General features: G+C 37.1%; 1 protein-coding gene across 8 annotated transcripts in view; it reads right to left on the bottom strand.

The window, feature by feature from the left end:
- LOC149191548 (SET domain-containing protein) overlaps positions 1-20,947 on the bottom strand; it is a 411,000-nt gene that overhangs the window by 246,556 nt on the left and 143,497 nt on the right. For 5 of the 8 annotated variants that reach the window (XM_089404325.1, XM_089404322.1, XM_089404329.1 and 2 more), the window contains 3 exons: positions 16,696-16,722; positions 1,138-1,304; positions 791-880 (listed from right to left, as the gene is read on the bottom strand). In XM_089404325.1, the coding sequence (XP_089260451.1) occupies positions 791-880; positions 1,138-1,304; positions 16,696-16,722 (284 nt within the window). The remainder of the gene's footprint in view (positions 1-790; positions 881-1,137; positions 1,305-16,695; positions 16,723-20,947) is intronic. The other 3 variants (XM_089404324.1, XM_089404328.1, XM_089404327.1) reach the window with 1 other exon arrangement.

Raw genomic sequence — 20,947 nt, forward strand, 5'->3', positions numbered from 1 at the left:
AATGTCATTCTTTAAAGGTTCTTTTGGAATAATCACATTCTTTTTTGAATTGACATTTCAAACCAAGGCAATGTGGTCCATCCTGCAATGAGTTTGAGGCAAACAAGGAAATTGTATAATAAGGTACAGCAATCAACGAGATAATCCATATAGGAAAACATAAGAGTTACATTGTAGTCCATAAAAGATGGTATAGTTGTTGAGCAGGGGTGAACTAGGATCATAAATTCATCTCATCAAAAAGAAGATTGATATTTCAAGAAAATAAACCTACTTTGTTGAAACCTTGGATGCAAACTTACATGCAGAGACAGAATCTAAAGAAGATTACGATGAGAGCTAAAATGAGCCTCTCATACCAGATGATACTTGCACAAAGTGGGAACAAGGAGTACAGAGATGTAACTCTCCAATTCAACGTCATTGTATCACATAACAAAATACTCATTTAGTACGACATCTGACAATATTGAATAGTAAAGATGAAAATAAATCATAGCTTTTTATGAATCCAACCTAAATTAAACAAGCATATCTAAAACAACTTATCTAGCTTGAGGAGCATTAACAACAATTTAGTGCTACAAGTCTATTCAGAATAAATAACTTGTCTAACTTAACGAGCATTAACAATAACTTAGTGCTAGAAATCTATTCAAAAAAAATGTATTTTTAGTGTTCATCACGAGGTTGGACTTGAATTCAAACAAACATAGGTCTAAAAGAAACTTTATAGGGAAGCTGTAAACTCTATGAATATAAACATTGAATGGTTGAGAAATTGAAATACCATGGTTACAAAAATCGATGCCTGGGACTAACCCCTCAACCCAAACAGTTGATGATTGCTCAGATACTATTTCTGCACAATCTCTGGTATCTGAAACATAACATGTACAAAAGAAATGAGTACATATCACTCTAATGTTTTCATCGTTACTCAAACTCAAACTACAATTTTATCATCCACAGAACTAATCTGAAAAAGAGACAATGCCCTTAGATTTTCTTACATTATTCAACATCTCTATTAATCAAATCAGTCCCTTTTAAATGACCCTCCAATTTCTATAAGATTTGACAAAGGTACTATTTACAACAATTTGGCATTCAACCCAACTCAATCAATATACTCACTACTATGAGCAGGACTAGTATCTTCAGTTGCAAATTTTGATGCTGACATGTTGAAATGATTTTCTTGTAGGCATCCAGATTCAAGTTGTACTTGTGGCTGAGAAGGGAACACAAAAGACTGCGAACAGGGAATGTTTAAAGCTCGAGTCCAAAATATAGAATTTGCCCTGCCAAATTTTTCAGTCAGAAGTGAAAAATACGAATAATGATACACAATGTATTTGCAATGCAGAACAAGGAGCTGAAAACAAGTGGATAAAAGATCAGACTAAAGAGGTCCATCACCACACAGTGAAACTGTAGTTGGATCAGATGAAAGAATGCTCAAAATCAAGAAGCTAATCTCAATAATGTACAATTCAACATTTCATCTTATACACGACATAAAAATAAATTTCTTAACAGATAATTTGTGAGAGTTCAATATAGTTTTCAAGATCATAGACTTATCTAGTTTTACAATAAATCATTTTCAATTGGAAACTGTAAAGATTAAAGCCATCTTGCTCTACTTGTCCTACAACCATATACCAAAAATTTGTGAAAGAGAAAGGAATATCTCCCTCCAATCCAGTCAAACATAGACAATACATGGACTATATAAGTCTCGAACATTTTAGAATCATCATTCTTTTCTCAGAAAGTTTGAATTATTCTATAGGACAAGTTTTGCAAGAGAGAACATTTTAACTCCATTTGTCAACCAAATTGTTAATTTTAGACATATCTACTACTGATGATGTATGTGTTAGATTGTGAGTCCCTAAACAATCACAAAGTCCAAGACCAGATAGATATGAGTTGCAATCCTTATCTTTGAGGAGGGTGTTGTCATGATCCATTGATGAGTTGTCAGTGAGATCTAAATCTAGAATGGTCCAATTGATGTACTATAAATTCAGATCCTAAGATCAATTCAATGTGTTAAGAGAATGGCTTAAGGCATTTTCTGCCACTTTGCTTATCTTGTCTTGTTCACCTAATTGTTAACATGGTATCAGAGACATGGCTATGAGGTTGCTACGAACATAAATATATAAAATAATATAATTAAATGATTTATAATTATATAATAATAAGTACAAACAACCATCATATTTTCTATTATCAATTACTTGTGTAAAATGTATATATTGTCCACATGAATTTCTTTCTATTCAAAACATTTTGAATATTTTCATTTTGTGTCAGAACGAACTTAGTTCATATCAGAGGTTAAGAGAGGTACGTGATGATATCAGACAGGGGTTGAAGAAATGGCAATGCTAGATTTTCCATGGGAGATGAAGTCTCTACACCAATAAGATTGCTGATCTACATCCATTTGGGGATGCAATGGTAAAATTTCTCCATGGTAATATGCAATGGCAAAGACAAGCAATCAAAAATATCTGGTAAATTTGATTTACATTTGGAACCAGTTTTGGCATGTGATTGACAAGATCTGTATTACATTTTTGTAGTCAATTTTTTTTTCATTTAGTCATCTCGCAATTATTTGCTATCAAGCCTTTGTATTATTTTTTTTGCTTGTATCTAGTTTTGATTTCCTATTATTAGCAAGCTTGTCAGATCAATCAGTGATCTAAAGAGTAAGCAGATCTAGAATGGAAATGCAAGCTTGGATTGCTAGCAGGCAGCCATGATGGAACATGGTGATTCCTCATTTCTTCTTGAGCCAAAAACCCCCAGCTTCTTTACCTATAAATTCATCCCATGTATAAAGCATTGTTTCAAAGAATACTGAAACTACTGAGATCTTCATAGTATCAATCTGGTAACCATGAGACAAATGACCACCATGTGCAAGATCAAGTGCCACGATACGATCACGGAGCTTCAACAAAGCAGTGTAAAGATGAAAATTAGTCGGAGAGCCTGACAAGGGTTGTACATTGACTCCCCATTTACCTGGTATCACCCCTCTTTCAACAGGGGTACTCCAAAACTTTTTGGCCACACCATATAAGCATAGAGGATGTACCTTATGCTGAATTTTGTAGCTATGGTCAGTCTTCATATTAATATATTTTTATCATTGATATTTATGTAAAGCATGTTCTTCATGCTAAAAAGAAAAATTTATTTTTCATATATTTGTCAAAAGAAAAATACAAGGCATGTGACTTTGTGACCTTGTCAAAAACAAAAATTTTAATTTTTGAATTCTAATTTTTGACTCCACAAGATGTCCAAGTCAGCCCTCAAGACATCAATGTACAATTTGTAACTATGGTCGGTCTTCATAATGTACATTTGGTCACTTGATGTAATTGTATTTATCATTGTAAAGCATATTTATAAATGCTTGAGTCAAAGGAAAATTTATTTTGAGTCAAAGTCCCATTGCAACTTTTTAAAGATGAAAATTTGAATTTTTGAAATGTAAATTTTGGCTCCAAAAGTGACAAGTCGGCTTCCCTCCAAGTCAAGTCGGCCTTGGCCAAGAGACACGTCCATTCACCCAAGATAGACTATTATATAAAGGCAGCTCGACCTCCTTCCTTTGGGCATTCGCATTCATTCACACAAGATAGTTTTTGGTCAAGCAAGCGAAGGAAGAAGTAGGACAAAGGAGGCCAAAATTTCTCTCTTCTCCCTCTCTCTAGCAACTCGCACGTGTGGATTCATCTCTCTCTCTATGGTTCGCATTTTTCCTGGGCAAACTATTGCAGAGGGCCGAAATTCTTGGGTAACTAGGGCAACTGTTGCAGGGCCGAAATTTTGGGGCAACTGGCTATTGTAGGAGGGTTGAACTTCTGGGTCAGACAAGCAGAGCGTAGTGCATCATCATATTGGGTGACTTGAATTGGTGGAGAAGGCCAAGTTTGACCATAGGTCTAGATGTGTCTCTCATTGAACAAGAAGAATTTCTCTATTGAAAAAGGTTGTTGGGTTTTTCCCCTTTTTGGGTTTTCCCAGCGTAAAATCTTGTCTTCTTTTGTGTGTTGTGATCTCTATTATTCCACTATTCTTTATGGTTGAATTTCTAAAGTATAATTGTTGAATGATATATTGGAAAAAGTTAAAAGAAGATCTACATCAAAAGTAATTATCAGAATTTCAGAAATATTGTACTAACCCTATTTGCACCTAGAAAATCAACATGGTATCAGAGCCTTGCTTAAGGAAGAAAGGTCCATTGAGATCACCTTTGTTAGAAAACTAGAAAGGTAGAAAGATTTTTTTTGTTTTGACAATTACTTGTTATATACTTATGTTCTTATTTACTTTCTTTATATTCTTCTTTTGTCTTCTTTTCATCAAGCAATTATCAAAATAAAACATGAAGATCAAGGACACCAGCTATAGGCACTAGGCCAAGGCCAAAACCCTAAGAAGGGGAAAACCCAGTCAAACTCTTCCACTAGTAGATTCAAATCAAACTTGAGACAATCCAAGACCTTAGACTAGACCAAAAGACCTTCCTCCTCCACCAAGTCAACCTTTCAAGATGATGAACCAAACACTAGAAGTCAACTTTTTTCAAACTACTTCAACCTAGCTTCAAGTCAGAATTTTGGCCATACTGCAACCTTACAACTTTGGCCCTCCTGCAGCTATAGATTTTCACACGTGTGAGACACAAGAGAGAGAAAATAAGGTTCTTCCTTCTTCGCTTAGGGTTTCTTGTTCTTCTAGGCTTCTTCGCTCCTTATTTTGCACTTCATTTTGTCCTCCTGTAGCTGCAGATTGAATTGCTTGGATTTGTGTCCCAAATGAGGTCGAGTTGTTACCTTTATGTACTGGATTTCGCCTCCCAATTAGGCCAACTTGGTGGAAGAGGCCTAAATAACTTATTTTATATAAAAATAAATTTCTTTCTTGATAAACAAAGACTAAGAAAGGTCTATTACATGATGACATGGACAAGGACTCTTGACATAAACCCTAGAAGCCTACAATGGAGGCTTTGACCTATTAATCATTGACCCAAACATGAAACCCATGCTTTAAAAAGTCAATTTCTTTTACAATAAAATTCCATTTTCTTTTTTTAACAAATACATTACATTATGACTCAAATATAATTATGAAGATCGACACTAGTTACATTCTTCAACAATCCCTCTAACTAGGAAGGTATTCATAATTACATATATACAGACGTACATGGAAGATCTCAAAATGATATGCTCTATGAAGATCCATAGCACAAGCAATGCTACAAATTAGATACCTGCCCAGGGTATCTAACCATGTAGGACTAAGGTGTGTTCCAAGCTTTAGCCACTCTAGGTACCATCAGGCTTTAGCTCTAACACCGACCCAAGGATCTAGGTGTGTATCCAAGGTCGAAGATCCAAGACCCACGTCACTCTCCCTACTTTGGGATCTAGACATCATCATAGGTCGGCCAGATGTCCTCCCAAGATGCTTCATCTCTACCTATCAACTAAACCAGATATATCCACCAATCTGCGCATGCTTCAAATGTTGAACCTTCTTATGGAGAGATCTTGTACAATCACAATCCCAATTAGCAACAAATATTCAGATATATATACAAGTTAGCACAAACCACTGGAATCTTCAAATATATTGATGTTGCTTAGGTCATCATCACATTATCAAACATATCTTCGTCAAAAGTTATCTTCTTTAACTTCTTCAGCAGCACCAAACTCAGCTTCAGCACATCTTTCAAAAACATCCAAGTTTTGTTCACAACTTTGTTGATTATGAATAACCATTAATAGTGCTTAAGCTATTCTCTAATTTCAACATCCTCATGGCCTTTTCATCAAGTCATTCACTTCTCTTCAAGCTCCCTCTCAACTAGGGAAATATACACTTTCCTTTATCTAAGGACAAGTCCATCAACTATCTTATTCTTCTTGTCATACAGGCTATAATGTTCCTAATGGAAAATTATTAGTGATAATCAAGCGAATGCAACAAATTCAACACAATTAAAATGTGCACAGATCAGAAAACCAGAAATGAGCCAGAAACACAACCAAAATGGGCCAATTTTATTATATAGTTGGAGTACAAAATAGATTGGAGTGAGTGCAACTGGGTTTTCTTAGAGCAAGCTACATGCCCCAAGTGGATAAATATCAGCTACCAAAACGATGCAGGAAGCTCCCCAACAAATGACTGTGTTAGCCCTTGAAGAAGTACATTGTTGGCTGAGTTGGGACCCCTGTTTGACCCCTCAAATCTACCCAGAAAATTCTGCCAAATTATTTCTGAGATCCTTGTCAAAAACCCAGAAAAACCCAGAAAGGGTTTTGGCAAATTCTATCAACCATCCAGGACCCAAAATTTCAGCTCTTTCCTCCCCACTGGCTACCAAATAATTCTGTTGTTTGGAGCACCAAAACTTCCCCAAAATTTCTGCAAAATTAGGAGCCAACTCCTTGACCCCTGACCAACAAAACCCAGAAATATTTTGGGCTAATTCTGACCTCCCAGAATTACCCAAAATTGGTATTATACCCTCCACAGTAGAGACTGCGTCCTCTGTGGCTCTATCCGCTGCAAACTCTCCTTGTTTATCATCAATATGCATTAGGAATCGTATAGGAATTTTTCCCGAATATAGGGGAGAGGTTTTACATCAAATCCCGGCACAAGATAGTTGAACCCAACTCCACAAAACAGTTGTCTAGTGACCCCCTGTGCAGGCCCTAGGAAGATAAATTTGTTCCCTTCAATAGCAATCACCTCTAGCTCCAAAACTTTCCACAAAGGTTGAGCCTTCCCTCAAACAATTCCACTGATTTTCTCCCGACAAAATACCCTTGGAAGCTAGCCGAAATGAGTGGTATGATTTCTCTATTGCATCCTCCCTAGAATACGAATTAGCTGAAGGAATCTAATGAAATATGTTGCAATACTCCACACCCTCTCACCAAAGTAGCAATAGATTGCCTTCCTAGGGTGGCACTCGAAGTCCACCGAAAGAAAGGTGAATTCTCCCCTTGGAGAACTCTGTGCTAAGCAGCACTAGTGACCCAACTAAACAGCTTGAGCAATAAAGAAAATAGATGAGTGAACAAAAACACCCCAATAGCTTCTATGCTCCTATTTATAATTTCTTCTTGCCTCCTCATGTGGGTCCCTCCATCCAATATTTCGACCTCCTTCCCTTAGCAATTCGATTTTCCTAAGGGGTTTGAATTCCCCTTTTTGGGTGGCCCCCACATCCCACTACCAATTTAATCTTTCCTTTTCTCTAATGTTGGTGGCCTCCATCTCTCCAAAAATTAAGTGGGGACTCCCTCCACCCACTTTTCCTAAGTTTACATGCCAAAATATTTCCCAACACCCAATTGCAAAAATAGAAATTCATTTTAGCAAAATTAATTTAATTGGGGACATTACACAGGCTCTTCCAACAATTCATCGAAGAATTTACATCTTTCCAACAACTTCATCATTTGTTTACATGGTAACAAGGTCATCTATCAAACCTTAATGTCATCGAGGTTCTGATAGCTCCCACTTTCCATCATGCTCCACATCATCAAATTATCATCAAAATTATGAGGTAAGCATCTTCATCATCTTGAGGACTATGTACCTGTAAACCTTTAACAAGTACAACCAAACACAAATATATATGAAGCATAATAAATCAGAATTTAGACATTCAAGACCCAAACTTAGTTAGGTTTTATAATCAATTTAAGGGTTTCATCCATTAGACTTCTTGCTACAACATTTCCTAGGGTTTCGTCAAAGTTAAATCATATCAATAATCGAAAATATTATATTTCTAAGAATTCATTAAATCATGAATATCAATAATCAAGTTAGCATATTAGAATTTCATCTCTATGATTCCAGCAATATTTTCTAGACACTTATATTAGTTTCATACAAGGGTTTTACCATAAACCCTAGATACAGACTCTATAATTAAATATACAACAAATTTTGACCAGGCTATACACCTAGATATCCATTTCTAGGGTTTTATATTGATTATTACAAGGGTTTTTTCATAAACCCTCATTTACCAAACCCTAAGAACTAGGGTTTTTAGACATCAACAACAAACCCTAAAAGGTTAGGCTTTTACCATAACAATACCAAAACCTTAAATATTAAGAGAGTAGGATTTTGACAAGAGATCTAAACTTTATCAATAATTCCTAGACTGAGTTGGTGGACTCCCCATTGTAGAGGCAGTGGATAGATTCTTTGATGTATCTGGTCGACACTGGGCCAGATGTATGCTTTGTTGTGAATACACTGAGCCAATTTATGGTGGAGCCAAGTAGGTTCCATTGAGTGGCAACAAAGCATGTTCTAAGGTATCTTTGAGGTCCAGTGGAGTATGGACATAGGTATGTCAAAGGTGATGGAGTGTGATTAGTGGACTATACAAACTCAAATTGGGTTGGGAGTGCAGGTAACAGGAAAAACACCTCGAGGTGTTGCTTCAGTTTGGGAACAGCAGCGATTTCATGGTTTAGTAGGAACCAGAGTTTAGTGCTCAATTCAACAAAGGTCTAGTACATGGCTATAAGTTTGGCGAGTTGTGAGGCCATTTGGCTTCACAAGATGTTCACGGGGGTGTTTTGCCTTGAGTTAGACTCGACAGTGATTCACTGTGACAACCAAAGTTGCATTAAGCTCTCTAAGGATCCAATGTTTCATGACAAGTCCAAGCATATAGAAATCAGGTATCACTTCATCAAAGACAAGGTCCAGAGGGGAGTTTTAAAGCCTCAGTACATATCCTCAGGTGAGCAGGTTGCAAATATTCTCACCAAGCCCCTAGTGAAGGGGAAGTTTGTTTTCTACAGGGATAAGTTGAGGGTGGTGCAAAACACCTTCCTCACTAGGAGCAAGTATTGGTGTTATTAGCTGAGGCAAGTACTTTTGCATAGGCTTGGTGTCTTAGCATGCAAAAGATGTCATATTGCCTCTTTAGGTGTTTTCTTCTTAGGTGTAAGGGTTATTACGATTTCTTTCCTAAGTCTAAGTTAGGAAAAGCACATTAATTAATTTACTTGATTAACATTGGCTATTGAGCTAAATTTCTAAGGATAAATAATTTAATTATTCATCTAACTTAGATCTAATCTCTAACATTGATCTAAGTGGGTTAGGAACTAAACCTATTCCTAGTCATCTATCACTTTGAAGATTGAGGGTTAGGGATTTACCTCAAGATGAAATTATAAAATAATCCCAAGGAAGAGGTGAAGACATATTGTATTTGAGAAAGTGATTTTCTCAACGAGTGAGAGGCTCAATGACTAAAGAGAAGAAGGTGTGCAGCAAGGATTTTCTGGAACAGAAATTAGAGGAGGTTAAATTCTTGGAGACGGAGTCCGAGACTTGGAGGAGAGAGGCCAAAAACTCTAAACACGTCAAAATTGTAAATGAAGACAGATTTCCAGTTAGTTGCGTGAAGTATAGGGAGGAGCTGAAGTAAGCTAGAGGGACGAGTCTTGGAGTCCAAGTTTTGTAGAGGAGTCGAGACTTCCAGTGCACAGGCCATACAACAAGGGCCAAAATTTGCAGGTAGAGGTCAAGATTTCCCATGGCCATTTATCTTTCAGAACAGTGTATTTCCAGAGGTCGAATTTCCCTTAGGACGAATATCCAGAGGGCCATTTTCAGGTTCAATTATTGCTGTATTTTTTGTGTATCTCTGTGGGTCAAGGCCCTAATTTTCCATATTAATAAAACTGAAGGAAAAATTATAAACATCGGTGTATTTATTTTCCAGGAATTTCAAAATTTATTTGAGCACAAAAAAATTTCTGGTTATAAACAATTGTGGACAGAAATAAACCGAACCTAGTATTAAAATCTAACAAAATCCACATCAGTAGATCACATTAGGTATGTTCTTTACTTAACACTAGCTTATGACTTTATGCAAGTTACCAAATTTAGGTATGGGAGAGTCATCAACTACCCTTATTAGGTGCTCCCAAATGATAGTGAAAGAATATGCCCCAGGGGGAGGAGCAGTTCCTAGGCCAACCCTTCAATTGATAAGTGATATGGTTAGGGGTGGACTTCATGATTGGTATCATATTCGTATACATGGGTTGTACAAGAGTTTCATCCATGAGGGTATTTGTAGAGGGAACACTTTTGTACATGAGTTACCCTTTCCTAAATGGTGCTTTTTCCACCCCTTGATTAGCCTTATATTTTTCTTTCATTAGCTTGTTTTACAAGTACAAGCTTCATTAATTTTCCTTTGAATCTCCTTTTAATATGGGCAGTTCATCGCTTATACGAGTTGGGATATTCTTTTAAGTCCCTTTTACTTTGATATGGATGGGAGTGAGGTGATGACCTCACATGAGGGGGTAGAGCTTAAGCTAAATTGGCCTTTGACTATAATTCGTCCTTTGCCATTGTTTTTGCATTTTAACATTTGGCATATGTTTTTTTATTCTTTCTTGCTGCAACATCAACCTCTGGGTATTTGCAAGCCCCTTCTTCTCATAGGATGAGACAAGCAGGGAACCAATACAAGTGACTGACAACAACAAACTCAAAATCATGGAAAGAAGAGAAAAGGATGAATGATAAGTGTTATGGAAGGGTTTGGTCACGATATCTCTAGCTAGGCATCCTATTTGTGTTCCTCCTAGACAAGGAAAGAAAAGCCCCAGAGTGGTTATATTTGACTACAAGAAATTGATGACCACCAAGGTGAAATAAGGCAACAAGCATAACATCCAAGAATCATGATTCATTCTCTGACTTTAACACACGATCTTTACTTAAATGCCTAATACATGAAATGTAAAAACTTCGTAACAAACAATGACTAATGTACCTCGTGTGTGTTGAACCACCATCACCAGATGAGCATGTAGATCTAGTGAATGGGTTGAGCATATGAGAAACAAGAGGCATCTGAGGGTTGTTGTATCTGGAGAATGTTGTCTATCATCTTTACAATGATCTCTGCTATAAAGGGATGGACTATGGAGAATATTTGTAACTATTGGCTGGAAATTTGTATCCCAAGAGAATTTTTTTCTCCTGGGGTTACCCATGTATATGAATGGGTACCATGACCTACAAGTGAAGTAACAAACAATGATTTGATAAGATGCTTTAATTAAATGTGGCCAAGAATCACAAGAGAAGCATAACACCAAGAAAGAAATTGATATGATCTTGTCAAATAAAGACAAGGAAAGCAATGATTTGAAGAAGCTTAGCCAAAACCTACTTACAGAAGTAAAAATATTAAAACACAAGGATACATCAATCTTCAAAGTAGACAAATACATCCATGGACGTGAGTGAATCAAGAAATTTTTTAGAATTTGAGATTGCATATAAAGAAACCTTAACATATTCAAATGAATGCAAAAAGTTTTTAGAAGTTGAAAGTACAGATCGAGACACTATAACAGAATTGATCAACACTAAAAATCAAGCTGGCAATACTAACAAAGTTTTATCAATGAGACATCATGTAGAAAACAAGTTTAAGAAACAATTCAATGATAAGTCAACATCTACAAATCCAATGATGGTTGACATTTCATCAATCACCACTAATGAAGTTGTTTGAACACTGGTGAATACAAAAATATCAAAACCATCAACATGATGACTCAAATACATCATGAAAATATTAAACCAGAAATTAAGAAAGATCAACTTATCAAGGTACATATCGACACCTACTTTGGGCCAACCATGCCATGGTAGAAAGGCAAGGCATTGGTAAATCACTAGCCATGCAAAAACCCAAAAATGTAGTTGACCCGAGCTAACCACACACTGTGCAATCTCTCAATCCATCATATCTCATTTCAATAAACACCAACCATGTATTAAGAATAAGACTTCTTACCACAAAATATAGCAGGCTTAGTGCAAAGCTCCACTAGGAAAATATAGACCTTATGGCAACAAGGGATCAACCACCACTATCACTGCAAGGCCTTTCTCCAATTCTTTAGTGGTGAACTAAATCCAACAAGGGAGGCTTTCGTATATAGATCACCTAAAGGATATTCAACAAGAAGGGTTTAAGGTGATGCAAGGTCTAATGATTGGGATAAGGTATTGGTGTAGCCTAGAAGGTTAAGATAATCTTTACTAGGGTTCAAATACTCTATCCTTAGACCTATTAAATAGATTAGTGAGTTGTACTTGTTATAAGATAAGGTTTGAGAGATGTAGTGAGGCGGGCATTGAGGGGGGAGAGGGATTAGTGGCGGGAACACTAGCCACCATAGCCCTCTTCTTCATGTTGCCTTGCCCTGTATCTTTTTCCACTTTGAAGGCCTACTCGGTGTTGCTTTGTCTGTCGTTGGGTGCTAGCATTAGAAGTGGTTTTGCATTTTCCTAGAACTGGATTCGCTATTATCGGCTCATGGATAGTGTCTTAGCTCTCTTCATGGCTCGGCTCGGCTCTGTTGTCGCCCAGATTGTACAGGCACCGCGACAACGCTCAGGGCGGGGGTTGTCACTTTGATCCCTGCCCACTCCGTTCTAGTTCTCTCCCAACAGCAGGCTATGGGGGGTAGTCCCTATGGAATGACGTGAAGGAAAGTAAGTTGAGAAATCAACTTACTTGGCAGACACGATTGAGTGGCCTAGCCACTTGGTTGGAATTAAGCAAGATTATGATTAAATTAGATTTTCTATTATGAGACCAGTGCCTTAATGGAGTCACAAATTCTTGCTTCTTATGAATTGAAACCAAATGACCGGATGGACACCCGCTGCTCGAATGATTAACTAACCTATGTGAGATGCTTATGCAAGAGATTATGAGTGACTGCTATCTTAGATTAAGATAGGTTAGATTACTTGAGTACTTAGGTGAGATTTATCTTAAGAGTACTTAACAATGTTATGATGCAATTTTAAACAAGATAAGCTTCAAGAGATACACGTGTAAACTTCAAGTAACCAATTCACCAATTAACACAAGATGTTATGCCAAGCTATGAGATCAATGAGATTAGCCAATTGCAGATGTATTTCAACAATAAATATTCAGAAAATTTAGACTTGATCAATTTTATAACAGCAGTAAGAAAATGTTAAACTATCAATGCTTATGCTTGCGCAAAATCACAAAAATATGCCAATGAAGCATAAAACTATGGCTAAAGCAAGAAAACTAATAGCTTGAAAACTTAATATGTTAAAATACACACAGGTATTTTTAATAATAATTTATTAATATATATAAAATGTATAAGATGATATTTGTTTACAATGAGGACCCGCATTTATATACCTAAGCAGGTAACCTTTCGTGAACGGGCATGTCTTTTAGAGATGCCTTTTCACTTAACTTAATGACCATTTAACTTAATTAATATTTAATTATTTAATATTTATATTTATTTTATTTAATTACTTGTTATGAATTATATTCATAACATAGCCCCTTCCTTCAGAAGCTTTGTCCCCAAAGCTATATTGATGGCGATTTTCTTCACTTAGTGTCTGTCGTCTCGATGTATACAATCTAGTCATCGATTTGTCATGTAGTTTATCAGTACTATTTCCTTGGATTTTTTTTATTATTATTATTATTAATAGAAATTTTTTAACAAGTCTAAAAAAAATTTTAACTCAATTTTTTTTAAAATAAGTTTTTTTTTTCTCTTTTTTTTAATAATAACTCTATACCTTTTTTTAAATAGCTCTAAATTTTATTTTATTTTAATTTAATTAATTAAATTATTTTTAATTAATTAAATTAATAGTATGACTATAACATATGTTGGTTTATATTTTGATAATGAAATGTCACTCTGTCCGCTATTGCCCAATCCAAACGGGTGCACCGAACCGATTTGCTACCCGCATAAAAATTGTTACTGAAAACCACCTTCAATTACTGAGTGTCATTGTCAAAACATTACCATTCAATTGTCAAAGCCGGTAGATAGATAAGACCATTTTGTAAACCGAACGCACTCATATCTTCACAATTATAATTTTTAATTCTGTTATTATGGTTGAAACCACGCATACTCTGCCCATGTATTGCCCGCTTCATCAGAACAAGCTCATAGAATGACTAAGATTATGTCATGTGCATTTACTGGCCACCACTCAATTTTGAGAATCGCGTAATATAGATGTTTGTGGACTGCATCAAGTTTTACAAAAAAGTAGGCGTTATTATGCCGTTTAGCTAGTTGGATGACTTCTCCACGACTTGGAACGATTTTGATAACTTCTTTGTAAAAACTTGAAGAGCAGGGCAGTTGTGTACAAGAAAATATTTCAGAGCGAACTGCAACACAGGAAAGGGTGTTGAACAAGAATGTTGTGCTGGCAGCCTGCTTGACAGCAGCATGGTTGACGGCAGGAGCTTGTATTACCATATATACGTATTGAAACATGTGAACCGACGGCAGATTCAAGCATGTGAACCGAACCAAACGACACAACGGGTGGCTTACATGTTGGTGACTAAACGACGCGGCGTATGGATTTACACACTGGCTCGAGTCTGATGAAACTGCGGACAAGCAGTGGAATAATATTTTGGAGTATCTCCACAACATTTGAAGACTAAGATCGTTCATAATATAAAACAATGTTGGGAAGAGTCTCTGAGTCGACGAGACGTCCAAAACTGAGAGCTTTCCGCAGATAATATTCTGGGGACGACGGTGGTAAATTGTCCATAGTTTCGCCTGAGAAACAAATGTTCCCTTCCACTGTTTCATCGTAGAGTCCCCCATCTCTTCCAGTTGCTTTACAATTAATGAAAATAGTTGGCAAAGGGGCTCTATATTTTCAGCGATAGGAGTTGATTTGATGTCCTCCCCAAATAATTCCTTAATGCAAAAATGAACAATCGGTTTGGGTAACATCTTTTGTTTGAATAACTCTGCAATGAATCTGATATTTCCAAGAGTTCGACGTTTTAAGAGATGCTCTTTTTCTTGGAGTCGGGGTCCGGTCATTTCTTTTAATTTTGCGTGCATATTATCAGCGCCTTCAAATTCCTTCTGGCAAGTGCTTAGCAAGACTCTTTTGAAGTGTATAGGTTTTCCATCAGGTTCCTCTGGGGGAAATTCAGGGAGTCCCGAACTAAGATGCACACACAACTCCGCATACATAAAGCAAAACGTTGGTTCCATCATAGCCTTATCAAATACCAGTGAAATCACACCCTGCAATATGTCTGCAGTAGTAATTCCAGAGTTGAGCAACTGATCTTTCAATGAAGCAACTTTCTCAGGAGTCAATTTGTTCAAGATCCCTTTAACCATTTTCAGCACTTTATCCTTCTCCAACATATTCCCGCTCCTAGCACTCCATGGAACTGTCGCCTTACACAGAACATGCCCTGGAACTGGATCTTCTTTTATAGCAGTGGATACCTCCTTAAGGTGGGGCAATTCATTGCCCACCAAGGGTTGGGACAATCATGGGTTCCTTAATGATGGAGGGTGCTCAACTAGGGCCCATAGGAACCAGGGTGATGGCCATGGATAAGGGGCAGAAGTCATGTTTTGTTTTTGCCCACGTGCTAAATTTGTATGTCCCAGCCATCCTTTGCATTTTGATTTCCTATTGAGAGTGGCCAAATTATGCTTTTTCTTTTCTTTTTAGCTGCATCAACCTTTGGTATCATTCCAGGCCTGACCCAAGGTGTGGACAAGGGGAAGGGGAGGCTAACCCTATGTGGACCTAGTGGACACATGTGGACCCGAATGGGAAAAGAGATGAATGGGGTTAAAATGAGTGGAAAGGACTAATATACATGGTGTCGAGTAGAAAGACGATGCAACCAAAATTGGGATTTCCCATGTAGTGCCAACCTTAAAGCTAATGGCTAGTAAAGGAGATCCCACGAGATTAGGGTACAAGGCTAACCACCAAAGCATGCAAAGGAGACAAGAGTATAGACCTAGCCCACACTTTCCACTTAATCCCCCCTCCAATCCATGCCCAAAAGTGCCCATGACAAGTAAGGAAAATTACTCAACTATACTAATGAAAAGCCATACCTTCGAGGTTGGGAGGCCCACCTTCAAACATACAATCATAATAGATGGGTGAGGGACCACATGGCTGACTTAGGTGGCGAAGATAATGGCACATCGAGCTATCTGGTGGTTGCAAGGGGCCGCTGGCTGCTGGCTGAGGACCATCTAGGAGAAAAAAATTCTCCTATACATACTACCCATAGGTGTTGGGTAACACTGCCCTAACGTGATTCCCACCCATTAAACTTCACAAAATACTTACTTTCAAATTATTGAAAAAAAATATTGTTCTTTATTTATGCAGAGTTACTTGACACCTTTTTTTAGCGTTATTCAATTGTTTCTAACCTACAAGAACTACCCCATTTCTTCCAGTGTTTAGAATTTTCAAAAATTTGTATGGCTCCTTTTGTTGATCACTGAGTTATGTCTAAGAATTGATAATGATTAAACAAATTTGTATGACATCAACAAAAGTAAAACAATTTTATCAAACAAAAGGAATATTCATATCCATTCATAGATACATAGTTAACACTAACAAAGTTCTACCTACTCATGTAAAAATATTGACCAAATATTCAAACAATAAACAAAAGAAGTAGACAATTCAAGGAAACATTCAATACTTACATACCATAGAAAATCTTCAAAGACTATCTCACTGCAAAAATATCATATACACAAAGAAATTGTTAATAAAAGAACAATTAATTTAATAATATTTGAAATAAGTATAGACAGCCATATGGCAACAAAACCAATCTAAAAAAAATAGAGATATAAATATTCAATGATGTATTCAGTTAGCAATTTGATTGTCTATACAAATGGGAATGAATTTAATCAAAACTAACCCACTTCCAATTCTCAGTCTAAGACAGTGATTGTGTGCCCCAGTGGAAAGATGTGCTTTATAAATATAAAAATGCATACTAACTTTTCAAAAGTGTTTCATATAGGTGTGTCTTACAAAATGTTTCTACAGAAGTAAATGACATAATACTGAGTTACAATCATTCATAGATTTTTTTCTTACACGCTTATGGGATTCACGAACATCCATTGTGAAGTTGACCAATCTAGTGAAATTTCTTCAATTTCATTACTCATGAACTATGTTGCATGAGTTTTTGGAACGTTGGGAACTTGGGTACGGGTGTCAGGAATGGCTAGAGGTTTCCCCAAAATTACAGGAAACAGCTAATCGGGAACGGTAATATTATATAATAAAAAAATAAAAAATATTATTTTAATTATATAATCTATATAATAATTAAAATCAATACTAAACCAAAATATTCAAATATTAAGATCAATTTAAATATATAAATAACAAATATTAAGATCAATTTAAATATATATATAATCTCTCTTATATATAAATATATTCTTTGGGTGTCTCTCTCCCTGAGTCTCTCCCTTTTATATATATAAAATATTAAAATGTCAAGTTCATTATCAGTTCTCTGACACAAGACCAGTGTTTGAAGCAATCTGCCTTAAAAATACAAAGGAACAGTTTTACATATGTTTCTCTAGTTATTCTTAAGAGAAAAAGTAAAGCAACTCTAGTGTTTAAGCATTGATTGCCACATACAATATGCACACACAATCTTCTGCAATATATACATATACAGCAAAAGAAATACTCATCAGCATGACATCCTAGATATCGCCCTTACATTGAGGTGCCACACGCTTCCTTAACCCATCAAGATATTGCTCTAGTTTCTCAATTAAGGATATTGGTGTTAAGGATGTCTTTGGCCTTTCTTCCTGCAAAGGTTTCAACATAGGCTCATGTTTTGTGGGCAGTTCAACATATTTCTCTACAAGCTTTGTATTCCCCAACCCCAGGGAACGCCGGCATTCTTAAAAAACAGTCTTCAAAGCTCCCAAAACTTTCCCGAGCTCCCATTGCAGCTCCCGTTGAAAAGGGAACATTCCCATACAGTTCCAAAGCTCCCGGGAGCGTGGGAACCATTGGAACAGGTTTCCCACCTCTCGGGAGCGATTCCCATGTAACAAAGCTAATGAACTATTCGAATGGCCTCTAATAAATACTGCGAGATACACCCAATGTGAAGACCTCTACAATCTTTGCATTTCTAAAACTTTTGACTTTTTGATCCTTAAACAAATGACCAACAGTCTCTTCTTTCATTGGGAAAGAAAATTTTATCACCTAAGTTACTAAAAATTTCTAGGACCCTAGGAGACATCGTTCCTTGTTTCGAATTCTAACATAAACAAGATGCAACTTGGAAACAACACCAAAACATTTCCATGTCATTAGATTTTGGGCACTAGACTTAGTGCACACACACACACACACCAGATTTGGTAACAATCTCAAATTAACTAATTTACTTAAACAAATTGATGTGTTCAATCATTTGGCACAATCGAACTTATAAAACCAACAATCAGATCATGCACAGTAAACACAAAAATTCAGCCCCAAAAATACAATTCTTATTAGTCCAACAAAAATCTAAGGCTCTCATACAAGGGAAAATGGCCCTTTTACAATGCTTAATAAAATGCCAAATCATAAGGGAAAACTTACACAAGAAACCCTTATCCAACCGCTGAAACCCTCCTCGGTTTCAGTACCACAGTCTGCTCATTGTACTTGCCACAATCTACTCACTATTGGCTGCTCCTATAGTTTTTCAATCACTGGAAGTCAAGGGAAAACTTAGCCCTCCAAGCTATCCAAACACTACTGCATAGAGGGGAAAACTCATCCCTTCTCTATGTTCAAACAAGGACAAACAAAGTCTTCTACAAGCCTCGACCTGTCTCCTGCAGGCCTGCGGCCTATACCTGTGTCGCAACCTCCTCTTGACAGGCATGCGTCCTTTCTTCCAGGTCTGTGGTCTCCTTTTGGTGTGCTGAGGCATATCCTCAGGTTTGCGGCCACTCCTTTAGTGCAATGGCTTTACCTTTCTTTGTTGCAATCCTCCACAAGGACTTCGGCCCCTCTTTTCCAGCCCTCTCAACCTTCTTTTAGCCTAATCAGCCTCTCCCTTTTGTTGTCACAGCTACAACATACTAGATAGCCTTACTTGGCATGCCTAAGACCTACTCGACCACCTCAAAATAGTCTTGCTCAACCTTCAGTTTTGGCCACCTTCCACAGACCCTCTCAGGCCTCCACACGTCTGAGGCCTACTCGGCCTTCTCCTCCACAAGATGCTCTCTTGCCAACAACAAGAATGAATCAGTCACCGTTGTACTTGTACTTTTCCAAAGGATGCAATACCATGGGTTATAAGAATACCATGGGTCATCAGAATACCATGGGTCTTGTGGAAAATCAGAAAGGCAGTAAAGTTTTTCTTGATCTTGATAATTACTTGTGATGTTTCTTATTATTACGATTCTTTATATCTTCTTTCTTTAGTTCGTCAAGCAATTACCAAAAGCAGCAGCACATAAAACAATGAACACAAGATGTAGGCACATGCCTAGGCAAAACCCCCCTCGAGGGGAAAACCCAGTCAAAGTAATTCCTTCTTTCAATAGTATTCTTTGAGACTCTTCACCCTAGACCAAGACAAAACCTTCCCTCCGCACCAAGTCAGCCTAGAAAAGATTGGCCTTGTAAAGACCATAACTGAAATAAGGTGATAAAGCAGAACAGAAATACAGTAACTGTAAGGAGTTTCGAACACCTACCTGAACTGTTGCCTGCTCCAATGTAGTTGATGACGCCGCGGTTATTCTGATCCAATTACCGGGAAACCAATTCCTCCCAGCCAATCCAGTAAGCTTCTCACCGAAGCTCACTGCCCCCGTGCCCAGAACCTCAGATCAATGTAAAGCTCCCTCTGGTTTGAACTCCTGATTTCCTGGTTCTCCTACCCTCCACTCTCCGTTTTTCTGCCTCCTTCTCAGCCCTATCGCGGTGATTTTATAGTCAGGGCTAAGCGGTGGCCCCCTGTACACCAACGACTCCACCGCTTACTCTCGCGGTGACAGCGTCCTCCAGCTGTGAGTCATCCTCCCGTACAGACGTTTCTGCTTTGCTTAAGGTTTAGTTCTTTTTATGCGATGGTTTATATATATAAGATTGAAGGTATTATAACGTTTGATCATCATATATATATTAGCACTATTATGTTATATGACATACTTTATATTACTTGATTATATTGATATGTACCTTATATATATATACTTTGTTTTATTTATATATATATATTTTTTCTAATATATAAAGTTTATTTATGTTTGTTTTAATATAACTTTAAAACTTTAGATTAATTAATTATTATTGATACAATACTAAATCTTTATTCTATTTTATAATTATCATTTTTATTGCTTTATTATTATATTTTAGTATTATTATTTTTTTATACAGGTGCACATAATATGTGCAATTAAAGATGGGTCGTTACAGGCCTCTTCCCAGCAACTTCGACTGTGCAGCAATTTGCAGCAGCTAATCGCTTCCATCAAGAGTCCAACTTGGAAGACTTTGATCTCCTAATCCAAAGCATGAAACTGAGAGAGACCACCACCAAAATTTCGATTTTCCTTGACTCCTTAGACTCACCCAAACTCGCATACACTTCAGCTTCCCGGCAACAGACTTTCCCAACAACCCACTTCGCACTTTTGCCCAACAACAGAATTTTTGCACTTCTGCCCAGTAGAGAGAATTCGAACTTGATGAGAAGTGATGCTCCAAATGAATTCGATGTCCTTCCTTTTATAGGCTTCTTGTGGGGTCGAATAAGGTCTTAAGCCAACTTGATCTTCCCTTAGGCCGACATGGTGTAGTGCTAAGTTGCACGAATCACCAAAACGTTCGGAGTTTCCAAAACAGATACGTTAAGAAACGTCACCTCCCAAAAATGGAAATGTCGGCCGAA

Source organism: Pinus tabuliformis, chromosome 2_2, assembly GCF_031772625.1.
Source record: "Pinus tabuliformis cultivar Carrire ecotype Pingquan chromosome 2_2, CPIR1, whole genome shotgun sequence".
Lineage (NCBI taxonomy): Eukaryota > Viridiplantae > Streptophyta > Pinopsida > Pinales > Pinaceae > Pinus > Pinus tabuliformis.